Source organism: Desmodus rotundus, chromosome 4, assembly GCF_022682495.2.
Source record: "Desmodus rotundus isolate HL8 chromosome 4, HLdesRot8A.1, whole genome shotgun sequence".
NCBI lineage: Eukaryota > Metazoa > Chordata > Mammalia > Chiroptera > Phyllostomidae > Desmodus > Desmodus rotundus.
Window position 1 is genome coordinate 87,369,295 of NC_071390.1, and position 13,683 is coordinate 87,382,977.

At 39.5% G+C, this 13,683-nt stretch overlaps 1 protein-coding gene across 1 annotated transcript in view; it reads left to right on the forward strand.

Annotated features, from left to right (window-relative positions):
- Positions 1–480: 480 nt before the first annotated feature.
- GRID2 (glutamate ionotropic receptor delta type subunit 2) overlaps positions 481–13,683 on the forward strand; it is a 1,366,498-nt gene continuing 1,353,295 nt past the window's right edge. Inside the window, exon 1 of the mRNA XM_024574830.3 lies at positions 481–1,370. Within this exon, the coding sequence (XP_024430598.1) occupies positions 1,283–1,370 (88 nt within the window). The 5' untranslated portion in view covers positions 481–1,282. The remainder of the gene's footprint in view (positions 1,371–13,683) is intronic.

Here is a 13,683-nt window from a genome sequence, read left to right on the forward strand (position 1 = left end):
AAGCTTTCTAGGTCTCGTCTCCCTTAGTGACCAGGTGTCCCTAATTTGTTTTTAAACCAATGTGACTAATTCCAGGCAAAGATTAGAAAAAGTCTGATACCTGTTGGAGAATGGCAATAGCAAGGTTAAATAAGTGGGATGGTTTTTTAGGTTGCCTTTAACCTTGGTTTTTTTTTTTTCCTATTTTTTTTAAGGCTTCAACGTCTTTTCTCTTAGAGTCCTGCCTTTTTCTAGTCTCGGTTGAAGATTCCAAGGGAAATGAGAGCACTATTTTGTTTCTCCCTTGTATTGCAGATAGGGGGAGGAGGTGGTTATTAGAAGCTCTGCCTCTCTTGGTTTCCCCCTGTCTCCGCCTGACAGCACCGCTCTCTCGCGGGCTCGCTGGTTCTCCTAGGTGATCCATATCTAGGCAACGTGGGGCTAGTGCAGAAGCTGCCAAGCGCGCAACGTCCTCGCTTCCTGCATCCCGCCAGGCGAACCGCTCCAAAAGCATCCTGCAGCCCGCGGCGGCGTCCCTCCGCCCGCCTGGCCCCACTGCTCGCGCCCGGCGCAACACCCCAGCCAACCGCGCCCGAGCGAACCGACTGCTCGGGCCCGCCTCGCCGAGCTCTCCTCCCCGCCTCGCACAGAAAAGGGATTTTCTCTGCATTACTATCTGCATTACCTTGAAGTTCACTTTTTCTACCCCTCTTTGAGAAGGCTTTCCCCCCTCCCTGCTGGAACCTGGCTGCCCCGCCTGGAATCTCCAAATCTTCCCTTTCCACTTACATTTTATTTTGGCAGTGAAGACAAGTGATTCTCTGCGGGCCGTTAGTTTGGGAGGGGGGTTGCTTTTTGGTTGGGGAGGGGGAGGGGAACATCCGGCGTGAGGGCGGCGGGGGCGGGGGTCTGTTGGAAGTTGCTGCGGAGCTGGGACTGAAGACCCGCCGCCCCGGCGCAACGATGGGGATGGTCTGAGCTCCAGCCTCTCCCCCTGCCCGAGTGCAGCCGAGGCTGGATACATTTTTAAAAAGCCAAACTGCAAACAACTCTGGCGATGCCAAAATTCCCTTCCAAGTGACACGGCTTTGCGAAGGAGGATTCTTCAGACTGGGCTTTTTCTCTTATTCGCTCTACCTTCCTCAGCGACGATTAAAGGCTTTGCTCTGGCACTAGGAATTTAGGGGGCGGGGGGAAGAAAAAGCTGTGCTAAAACTCATTCGTGATCTCAAACTCTTTGGATTGCTTTTTTTTTTAATCTTGAAAGAAAATCCCCCCCGAGAGGAAATCAGCATAGGAGGAGATGGAAGTTTTCCCCTTGTTCTTGGTTTTGTCCGTGTGGTGGTCTCGAGCCTGGGACTCGGCGAAGGCTGATTCGATCATTCACATCGGTAAGTGAGGGCAGGTGCTGCCGGCGGGTACTTTTTCCCGTCTCGGTTCGCAAACGCTTCCCGTTTGCCTCCCCCTCGCCGCCCTCCGTGTGGCTCGTTGGCAGTGGCTGCGGTTCGCTGCCCCTTCCCGATACCCTTCCCTCACACTTGTTCAGTTTCTCGCAGGCTGTGGATGGTGCTCGAACCCCGACTTGTGCTGCTGTTTGGCGGTGGATCGTGGAGTGTGGGCTGCGTGCGTGGGGGTCTCGAGTTTACCTCGGGATGCGTGTGTGCCGGGAAGTGCGGGGGTTCTCAGGGTGTGGGGAAAGGAAGTTTAATGGGCTCAAACCTTGCATATTCCTGCCCGGATGTACGTTTGCTCCATTTTAAAAGATTATCTTTAAGGGAGCAGAGGAGATGTCACCTGTGCGGCGGAAGGAACTGGGGTGGGAGATGGGGAAAGCTCCCTTCTGATCGAACAGGTGGTTTTGCAACGTGAGCGGGCTGCGTCCGCTGCAGCGTTGTGTGCTGGTGACGGGTTGCTGGACGCCTCCCCAGTCTGCTGCTCCTCGTCTCGTCCTCTCGGCTTTGCGGTGCTCGCGCGGAGGCGCCGCGACCGGGCAGGAGGGGCTGGCGGCGGGCAGCGAGCACTGGGTCCGCGCGCCCCGCTGCTTCCCCGGCGTCCCTCGGGCCTGGCCCAGCGGCGAGACCGGCCCGCGGCTCTCCGGCAGCGCGGGGAGCAGAAGCGCGGGGTGCCGTCGTCGGCCGCCTCGCCGACACCTCCGTCGCCCGGTCGGCGACTCTCAGTTACGGCGCAAGGTGGAGAGTGGAGACGCTCGGCTCCGGGGCCGCGGCCAGACTCCAGCAGAAGCACCGCCGTGCGGGCTGGGAGATGCTCGGGGTTGGCCCCACCTATTGGCAACCGGACTGGCCGGGACTGGCCGCGGCGGGCGGGGGCGGGTGGGGGCTGCGCGTCATTATCATGCACAGCGCTGGCGGCGCCAGGCTCCAGGACTTCTCACTTGCTAATCCGGGGGAGCTGAGCGGGCACGAGCTCGTGCTGCCTTTTCTGCGTTAATGCGATTTCCTTTTCGGAAATTCGCATCTGCGGGCCAGCGAGGATCATTTACTGAGCTGAAGAGAGGTCCCTCTTGGGGAATTTTACTGGGCACAGGACTGTTATCTGTCCACTCGGCGTGATGTTCTGCAAATTGAGGAGACAGATGGGTCGCAGCATCTTCCCTTTCCATCCCTCTGCCCCTTCCCCGCGCAACACACACACTCTTCCTCCTCCGCTCCCCGGAAGCTTAACCTGCTGCAGGTGGCGATTGTGCCTGCCGAGCGAGGGTCTTCTGTCTTGCGCGTGCCCTTAGCGGCCAGTCCCTCAGCTCAAGGGGGCTCCCTCTCTCTTGGTCTCAGAGGCTGTCTTTGTAAACATGTCTGCCATTCTCTATCATTTATATCAGTAGAACCATATGTCTCTGCAAGGGGCGATGAGGTCAGGATTGAGAAAATCTTGCACTTCTGCATTAAGTAAATTAAGTACTAGATAGCTTGCCTGCTAGATCACGTTTTGCCTGGGGGCTACCAGTGCCTGCGGGTTCTGAACTTTTCAGGGAGAAATTACGGTTTTATGAAGGAGTTCAGTAATGTTCTGATGGAGTTCAGAAACGAACTGTGCTCCTCTTAAAGAAATGACTTGCGTTTATGTCCAGTGAAAATGACTAGCACAGGAATGTAGATATATGTTATCATTGTACTTCTACATTCATTTTATGATTAGGGTTTTTTGTCTTACGCTCTTTATCACTCAGAAGAGAAGGCTTGTGGATAAATGCTTATTTTGTTGCTTATTCTGTAGTCGACACAATAAATTCATTATTTGCAAACACCTACAGTTCTTGCTATCCTTTACCAGATGAATACTATTTTGCAATGCAGTCTGGGCATTTGTTTCAAAATAGAACACCACTGTTGTGTTTTTTTTCCTTCTCATTCTGTTTTCTGTCAGTGTGGCATGGCTTACTTATTTATAACCAGACCAAAAAAAGTAACTGTGTACAAATTACAGATTTCTTTAGAAAACTGGTTGTATGCATGATGTATATCCTGCTAACAGAAATTGTTACTTCTCAGACAATTAATTTGACTTGACTGCAATTAGTACATTAGACAAGAGGACTAGCTTCCTTTACAGACTACCTAACAATGCCATGAATCTAGCAAACTGACGATTGTTTAAAATGCTCCATATCTTTTATAACATAGTGAAAAATGTTATCTCGTAAATTAAAAAAGGAAAAGAATGACCAAGACTAATTTTTGTGCACTTTGGATGTTAACATTCCTTCCTGCATTTACCCCCACCACAGGCAGAGGATAATAAATTCAAAACTGAATGCCCATGTTAAAATTTTAAAGCTCCAGTTGCTATTCATTGGATCAGTTTACTTGCTTGGTTGAATAGGAAAAGAGAATTAATTATTTTTAGGAGGTGATTGCCTTCATTTAACACTTAATGTGAGAAATATGCTTATGGTAAATATATTATTTCAGGACTAAAGGGGTGAAAGTGATGAAACAGGAGGGTAAGTGAATATTTCAACTTTAGAGTTATAGGGAGATATGCAGGAATGAAAGCTTTCCACAGCCTCATGTGATGTGCTCAAGCAGAAAGTAGATGCAATGTGTAGTTCAGGCAGGCTTGAAAGATAAAAAGACACTGCTGTAATAGGTTCTTTTTTTAGTCATCCTGTATGTATTTGTTGAACATCTTTTACACAAACCAGTGTGGGGCATAGAGATTTAGTGTAAGACATTGGTCTGATCTCAGTGAGTTTGTACTTTTTGCTCTTTTTTTTAAATTGAATTTATCGTGATGACAGTTAATAAAATTATATAGATTACAGGTGATGAATTCTATAATTCATCATCTGTATATTGTATTATGTATTCACTGCCCTAAGTCAAGTCTCCTTCCATCACTATTTATCACTCCTTTATTATCTTCTGCCTGCCCCCAACCCCCTTTTCCTCTGGTAATCACCATACTGTTGTCTGTGTCTAGGAGTTTTTTGTTTGATTTTGCTTAATCTCTTCACCTTTTTCTTCCAGCTCCCTAACACTCCTCCTCTGACACCTGTCAGTTTGTTCTCTGTATGTATGAGTCTCCTTCTATTTTGCTTGTTTATTTTGTTCATCAGATTCCACATACAACTGAAATCGTATGGTACTTATCTTATTTTACTTAGCATAATATTCTCCAGGTCCATCCATACTGTGACAAAAGGTAAGATTTCCTTCTTTTTTATGGCTTAGTAGTATTCTATTATAATAGGTTCTTTAAATATTGAATCCTTTTTGTATTGAACCAAAATATAGATATGAAAACTCCATTTTTTTTCTTTCTTTCTTTTTACTATTCATGCAGGTAGTTTAATAAAGTCAATTAAATATTTTAAACTAATGTGTGTCATTAAAACATTATTAGTTTTCTACAATAATGAGATATATTCTGGTGGTTAAACTACACAACTGTATTTCAGTCAGCAACGCTTAATATTGTAATTACTTTGAGTTTCTGTTAAATTCCATTTAAAAATATTTGATAATTATATACACTTGTTTAATATTCACGCATACATACACACAGTGGTGCACCCCCCAACCCCCACCCTAAAGAAGGGTCTTCTGACATACAAAAACTAGCAATTTTGATTTATGCTTCTACTTTAAGCCTGTGCATTGATTGAGTAATTTTATCAGACCCACATTACTTGATTGCTTAGAAGTTTCCTAATGATCTGCATGCTGAAGGAAGAACCAAAAAGTCGTGAGTGGAATGGCAATGATACAGTGTTTTATGAGGCTATTCAAAAGTCTCTCTGATTTATGTAGCTAGAAAGCTCCAAAGTCTTTGAGATTAGCCACACTGAGTGCTATTTTCTTCATCCATCAGTCGTCCCACACACTCTTTACTCCCTTAACACACCAGGAGTTTAGAGCACTGCTTTAATTAAGCAGGGATTAGGTGGCATTTCCAGTCAACTGCACAGTTTGTGTTTTGCTTTATATCTAATACCGAGGATCTCATGTTTTAGCAGTTTAATGTATGGTCATTTCTTTACCTGGTTCCTGTACTCACAGAACTGATTGAAATGAGCTATCCTTAGTTGTATATCTCTACAAGGAAATACTCAAACTGAATATTTGTATATTACAAAAATCACTGGCATGGTTTTGTTGTTATTCATCATGGTGAATACCTTATACCAACAGGGAATAGGAACCAAGCATTTATTCATGTTTTTCTTGTAAGCCATTGATACTTTATCCTCCAAGATCATAATCATCAACCATGACATTTCAGAAGCCGAAGACAATTCAGAGTATTTTCATCATGAGAAAGTTCAAATTACAGTACAAAATTGGTGGTTGAAAAAAATGTATCACCTCATTAAAAACAACAATAGACAGTACGTTTGAAGCATCCGTTTTTATTCTGTTGGTACTGAGGGCTATTCTACCACATGCAGAATGTAAAAGCATTTTCAGAAGATGCACTGTGTGTCTTCTACCCAAGTGTTTCTTTTTCAACTCTTTAGATGACTGACATTATTCTTTGCCCTGTATGAGATATCTCAATGATTTCAGTAATCCTTTTATTATTTAGAGTAGTGTTTTGCTCCCTATTTTATGGGTAACGTATAGGATAAACTTAGGAAGTAGCTTTTGAATTTAAAACAGGTACCTTTATTCTGTATCATTAATACAGTTAATTCAGCACAATTCAGATGTGCATTAAGTTTGGCAATGTTATTAATCGATGCTATCAACTATGACATGACTAATACACGAAGGACCTTTGCTTTCTATTCCAAATGTACGTCCAGTAAATACATCCTGTAAGTTTTAATTAAAATATGAATAGAAATCAAGATGATTAACGTTTGACTTATCCAACAGTAGAAACCAGTTTAGACTATTAAGAGTAATAGAAGATGCATTACCTTTAATTCTAATTTCTAAAGCTAAGTTTATCATACTGTAATTTTTATCTCAAAAGGATGTTGTAATTTAAAAACCACACTTTTTTCACGCAGGGTTTTTTTTTTACCTGCATATATTATTTTAGTTTAAAAAGGCAAAGTATATGGCATTGCTATTCGATCTTTACGATACTTCAGATTACAGACGGCATATTGGTGAGTAGCAATACTTAGAGCTTTACTAAGGATTTGGTGTTTATTAGAAAATACATTTATGGCCTATAGAGATAGCTTTGCCATTAGGTGTCACTGCATTCTGAGCTGTTCCTTTGTTGTCCTACTTGAAAAACCACATGAAATACATATTCTTTTAAGTTCTCAGAAAAATGCCATTTAATGAGGTTCGCGATGATGTGAGATACAGGTGGTTCTTATTTTTAAACCTGAAGAGGAAATATCATACCCTCTCTCTTATTCTTACAAGAATTTACTTTTAGGACATATCAACACCCTTTATTCTGTAGATAGATTAGCTTGCTAGATCTAGTAATGCAAATTTTCACAAATTTAAATATAACAAATACATTCTTAAATTAATAGTTATTCTCAGTGGAAAAATCTGAGACACCAAGAGTGTGTAAATATGCACAATACTGCTGATGTAAACAGAAAGTAGTGAGTGAGTTTGCAAGGCTGTGGCTTAGCTGCACTGGCCCTGCTAACCTATGGAACAGTTCGAATTCTGAGCTGATTGGTGTTTGTCACATGAAACCCACGTAAACAGTTATGAGTAAACATACACGTGGACACAAATACAGATACACGGGGTCTGCACAAGTAACGCCTGCCTGTGTGTGGTTGGTAGAGTAATAATATGGGTGTAATAATTCATAGTTTTAATTGGAACATTTCATCTAAAATGTCATATGATGTGCTTGAGTGTGATATTGTTATGCTGCAGAATTACATGCTTATGATTGTGTAATAAAAAGGAGCATTATTTGTGCTGGACGTTGTATGTAAAAAGTGTCAATCATTGAATATTATGAATGATCATATGTGTTTTTGGATAATTTGGGCCTGATAAATATTAAGTCACATGTATCATATCAATCTCTACACACACACCCCACCACCACCATCACCACTGCCGTTGGGTTTGTATGGGAATATAAAGCCAGTGTCTGTTATCACTTACTAATTTTTCTATTTATTAAATGTTTTAAAGAGGCAGAGTTTTTCTTCTAGTATTCACCATTATAAGACCAATGGTGGATGAAACTTAGTCAACTTTAACCTGATAAATTAGTTTTAATATCAGCAAAATTCACGTAACTAGAGAATGCAGCAGTAGGTTAAATGAAGGAACAGCTAGTCATATTATGTTAAAGCTTACCCTGTGCTAATATTAATTAATAAACTGTTGGAACAATAGGTTATTAGAAGCTCAGAAAAAAATCAGCTGATCAGATGGATATATAAAGGAAAAGGAAAAAAATACCAAAATAATTATGGGATTGATAATTAAGAGGACATCTGTGGATTCAGAACATTTAAATTGTTGAATTTTAATATCTTAGTGTGGATACAAATTGCAGATGGATGTGGAAAACATAGCGGGGCATGGACAGTAAGACAGGAAAACATGCTCTGGATCTGCAGTAAGGAGGCCTGGGCCGAGCACCAGTCTTACCATAGCAAACAGAGCAACATGGGGAAGTTATTTATTTCCTCTAGTTCTCATTTTCATTAACCCTTAAGCAACATTTAGACTTATGTTTATTTAAGCTCTAAAATTATGTATACAAAAAAAAGACCAATTCTATATTTGAGGAATTTGTAGAAGAGATACAGTCACTGTATTTAATTGCTGATTTAGAGTGAATTATAAACAAAGATACTAGGGTAAAGAGAATACAATCTTAATCACTCAAATTAAGGACCCCTTCAAATGAAGATTTTGGGGGGTATGAATAAGGATTATGCACATTCGTTCATCAGATATTGTAGGTAACTCCAGTAGTAGATTGAGAGAGGTGGATTTTTTAAGATTTTGTTTCTCTTTTGTCTGGTATTAATACTAATGTGTTATATGTGGTATTACTCTTACAGTATTTGTACTAAAATACTAGTGCTTATTAGGGCTGACTGGAGAAATGAGTAGTCTTACATTCTAACGCTCATGGACTGTCTTCAATAACTTGGAATTTACACACTGGAAGAACACCAGGAATATCAGCATTGTTCAGTATCACGGAAGTGTAAAGGACGCAGTCAATAGTTTGTCAATGTTGTTCGTAGCTGAGGATTCCTTCTTAGGTATTCTTTATTGTTGTTTACCTAGTAGTTGACAATGTGAGGCTGAGGATGGGTTGACCTACTGAAAGCTTCCTTGAATGAACAGGGGGAAGCTTAGAGGCAAGTACAAGAAGCTAAACAAAAAAAGGTCTGCCTGTATGTGTTAAAATGTTTAAAATAAACTCTGTAGTCAGGTTCCTTATTAACAAGATTTTTATTCATGGAAAAGATCCACTAATTAATTATATTTAAGTAATTCTTATACTTCTTTCATTCCCTAACAAGTCAAATGACTATTTTTGAAATAATCTTACTTCTTTGCTTCATTATTAAAATCATTAAAATTCTAGAAGTTAATATTCCTGAAACTGCAGTGTAAGGTAGGCATTACTATAAACGTGTAGTATGTGTGCTAATTGGAAACAGATTCTTTCATTCAACAAGCATATTCTGAATCTCTTCTCTATGATGTACTGTTTTTACGTCCTGGGATTGTTGAAGAAGTAATTTTTCTCTTTGAATTTAAGGAGCTTACACTCTCATGGAACAGGCAAAATATAAATAAGAAAACAAGGGGAGATCCAATGAAAACCAATTATCTTCTGGAGGGCAGGGGCCTTGTAGTACAGGCTTCCCCTGCGAGGTGATGTTCTAGAAACCCCTCTGTATCAGTCTACCAGCTGATGGTGTTGTGAGAGGCTGCGTTTGCCTTCATTGAATTTTTCTGAAGACTCTTTCAATGCATTTGACTGTTCGTGATGTATGATTCATGAGCGTGCCTGCCCACACCACACTGAGTGTTCAGCAGTTTTTGATCAAAAACAGCATGACTCCTGTGCCCCACCGTCCCTATTCACTGGCCCCAAGCTACTGTTTTTTGTTTCCCCAGATGAAAAAATTCCTCAGAAGGGAAACATTTTGCCCATGGTAAAGAGGTGAAACAAAAAAAGGCAGAAGCACTAAAAAGCATCAAAATCATCAAATTCAAAAACTGTTCTGAGCAGTGGAAAAAACATCTCATTAGGTGTATTGCATTAAATGGAGAGTACTTTGAAGATGACTGAAGTTGAAACGTAAGAATAAATACAAAAATTTTTTATAAATGATTTTTTGTGGGGGTCAGGTAGTGATAAATAGGATGAAGAAAAAAAGAAGGAATGGCAGGTGAATGAAGTTGTTATTTTGAATAGGGTGTTCTGGTAAGACCTGTCTAAAGAGATGACTATTGGAGCAGAGTCTCGATTCGCGGAAAGAAAGTCAGTCACGTGGATACCTGATGAAGAAGGACTTCAGGCAGAAGGCGTAATGAAGGCAATGGCCCTGAGACAAGACTCTAAGGAATTTGCTTGATTTGTTTTAAGGAACACTTTGAAAATCAATGTGGCTATAGTTTAGTAATCAAAGCAGGTAGTGAAAGGAAATAAGGTCTTAGAGGCAACTAAGGAAGATCCAATAGGGACTTATCGATCATGGTAAGTTATTTAGATCTTCTGGGTATATAGGAGGCACACTGGAGTGTTAAGATCAAATGTTTAAGATTAAATTGTTTTTATTTTAGAAAGGTAACCTTCTCTGGGCAAACTGGGTGGATAAAAATACTGTATGAATTTTAAGTTTAATGGTAGTAAATTAGACTAATTTGTAGCTGAACTAGATGAATAGTTTTCAGATTGTAGATATATTTTGGAGGTAAAAGAAACCAAATTTTTCTGATTGATGATACAGTTGGGAGAAATTCAGAAAGAGTAAAGAGGGTTCCAAGATATTTTACCTGAGCCAAGAAGGTGAAATGTGTTGCTATTAACTGAAGATTGGAACCATGGGCAATGGGCAAGTCTTATATATCAAAATTTGCATCATTAAATTTGATATTCTTATTACACATCAAATTTGAGAATTTAAGTTGGCATTTGATTATATGAGTCTGAAATATAGATTCAAGTGATACATTGAATTAATCATTTTAAATATTTTTATATTATTTTTGGTTTTATTGTTTTTGATTTAATCTTTATTGTATTTTGTCCTTACTATTTAGCTCCCTTATACACCCTGCCCCCCAGCAATCACCACACCGTTGTCCATGTCCATGAGACCTTTTTCCTTATCATCCATCCCTCCTTATGACCACCCCCAGCTGTCATCCTGCTCTCCATCTATGAATCTGTCTCCATTTTCCTTCTTTGTTCATTAGATTCCACATATGAGTGGAATCATATGGTATTTGTCTTTCTCTGACTGGCTTATTTCACTTAGCATAATGTTCTCCAGGTCCATCCATACTGTCACAAAGGGTAAAAGTTTCTTTAAAAAAAAAAAATGGATCTGCCTGTCCATCCGGCTATCTCACTTCTGGGAATATATCTGAAGAAACCCAAAACACTAATTCAAAAGAACATAAGCACCCCTATGTTCATTGCAGCATTATTTACAATTGCCAAGATATGGAAGCCCCCCAAGTGTGCATCAGTGGAATGGATAAAACAAGTATGGGACATTTATACAATGGGATACTGCTGGGCCATAAATTAGACATGATCTTTAAAGGGGTAGGTGGGGCTAGCTCACTTATGGCATAACTGTAGACACAAGAACACCAGGACTATGCCCTGGGACATTCCAAAAGGTAGAGGCCAGTGAGAGGGAAAGGATTCAGGAAAAGAGCAAGATGAGTGACCCAAGAGTTAGAAAGGAAACCAGAGGTTGTCGTGTTCTGGAAGCCACGTGAGGGAAGTATCAAGAAGAAGCAATTGAGACACCCCGTTAAATTCTGTGCATGAAAATTGAGATTTGACTACTGCGTTTGGAAATCTTGAGGACAAAGATAACTTAGATAAAAATTATTTCTGTAGATTAGATGTGACAAATTACTGATTGGGGAGGATTCAAAAATATAATGAGGACCTCTGTTTTGCTATAAGGGAGAACAAGGGGGGTGATAGGATGGGAATATGAGGTAAGGGGGGGATTTTGTTTTTAAAGGTAAATGCTGGGATACATGTGGTAATTTTTAAAAAGTTCAATCTTAAGAAAATTTGCCTAAGAGGATTTAAAATAAAATATTTCTTTTGATTTAAATCTATGTGATTCCTCAGTTCGGATAGCAAGTGTTTGTACAACACTGTTCTTTGTGTTTGTGTTCTTGTATAATCTTGGATCACGTTATATGGGCCAATGCCAGTAGCATTAACCAGAGAAGCTTAGCTGTTCTTTCTGAAACAAACTCTCTTAGTTGCTCTGCATTTTGTTTCATTTAGTTTCCCAGATTAGCACTGAAACTTAGATAAAATTTTCTTACCTGAAATTATTAGATTATACCTTAAAGAGTATTGATATACTGCTACAAATAGATCAATATGCAGTTTAATGTTCTAATTTTAAGAACATACAATATTCCTATGTAGTAGTATTAAAATAGCATAAAATCCTCTTGTAACAATAGACATATTTTAATTGATTATAGATTTCTTCTAAGTAAATTCTATTATGCATTTGATTCACTTAAAATCATTTGGAGCAATTTTTTAAAAAAAGATTACACTTATTTCACAAGGCACTGCATATCATTGCCGCATAGAAATTAAATAGATGAAAATAATTCATATGATATTACTTTTAAGTGACACATTTAAACATTTCCTTTTATGGAAATTTCACTTCTGTTTGTGCTATACCATAGCTGACAGATCTTTAGTCACAGGGGAAAATGAGGAAAGAAAATGTTATAAATTTTCTAATCTCAGAATTTAGCCTTCCGAAAATGAATCTTAGTTTTTTCAGTGGTCTTATATTAAAAACACATAAGTTCTGTACATTACATTGATTTTGCAGCTAAAATATGTGTTAAAATAAGAATGCAATTACTCAGTGAATTATATTTTTCTATTTTTTGTGATTTCCATTATTTTCTCCTCTATAGAAACATTTTTTTCTATGGAAACAATGTAATGTGAATGTCATTTGTTTGTTTCTGCGTGGTTACATGTATTAATTGATGAGTAAACATGGAGTACCTGAACAGTGAGGGGACGGGTCCTGTGGTTTGGGCATAACAATGACTGATAAAAAAGCAATCTGTATTATGGCTGGAGCTTAGGAACATAATTAATGAGATATATAATATCAGAAGATATGTTAAACTTACTATTTAATAAATTCCTGGGTGGTGAAATGCTATCATTTGAAGGAAATGCTAAGCAGGTTTAAGTCTCATCTTAAATTGGAAGGGGCACCTGAAATTTGTGAAGAGCTTAGTTTACTTAACCTTGGCATCATTAAAATGACATACCACACTGGCAGTACATTTTAGATTGGTTTATTATCTTCAAAACCAAAGAACAGGTAATCTATTAGGAGCTAACGTGGGACAAGAGGGTCAGTTCTATTGTTCTGTATGTAGTTTAAGGTGAATTAAAATCGAGAAGATGGATCCTTTCTCTTGATAATCCCCACAATCTGATGACAGACAAAACTATGTTAGTGTGGTAGTGTCAGTTACTGTCTTGCTCTTCAGTGTTGGTAACGTTTTTGCTGATTCTGTGAATGGTGACAACAGGAATCGAGTGAATTTGTTTAAAGGAAGTACTACCAGCCTTGACCTGTGTGGTTCAGTTGGTTGGCCATAGTCCCGCAAAGCTAAAGGTCACTGGTTATATTTCTAGTCAGGGCACATGCCCGGGTTGTGGGGTCATCCCTGAGTGCGGCACTTGTGACAGGCAGCCAAGTGACATTTCTCTCTCACAATGATGTTTTTCCTCCTCTCTTCACCCCTGTCTAAAAACAAATAAATAAAATAAATACTACCAACAATTCCCAGCATAGCCCAAAAGAGGTAGGACCTTTATGAAAATTATAAATTTTTAAAAATAAAAAAATTTTTAACATCTCATTAGCATGAGCACATGTACAGATTTGAGGGGGGCTACTCTCTGTTCTTTGGTGGTGTAGTCAAGTTGGAGTTTGGACATTTTTGATAATTCATTATTTTCACATTAAAAATCATTATCTATCAATATATCCTCATATTCATTTGCAGAAAATACATTTTA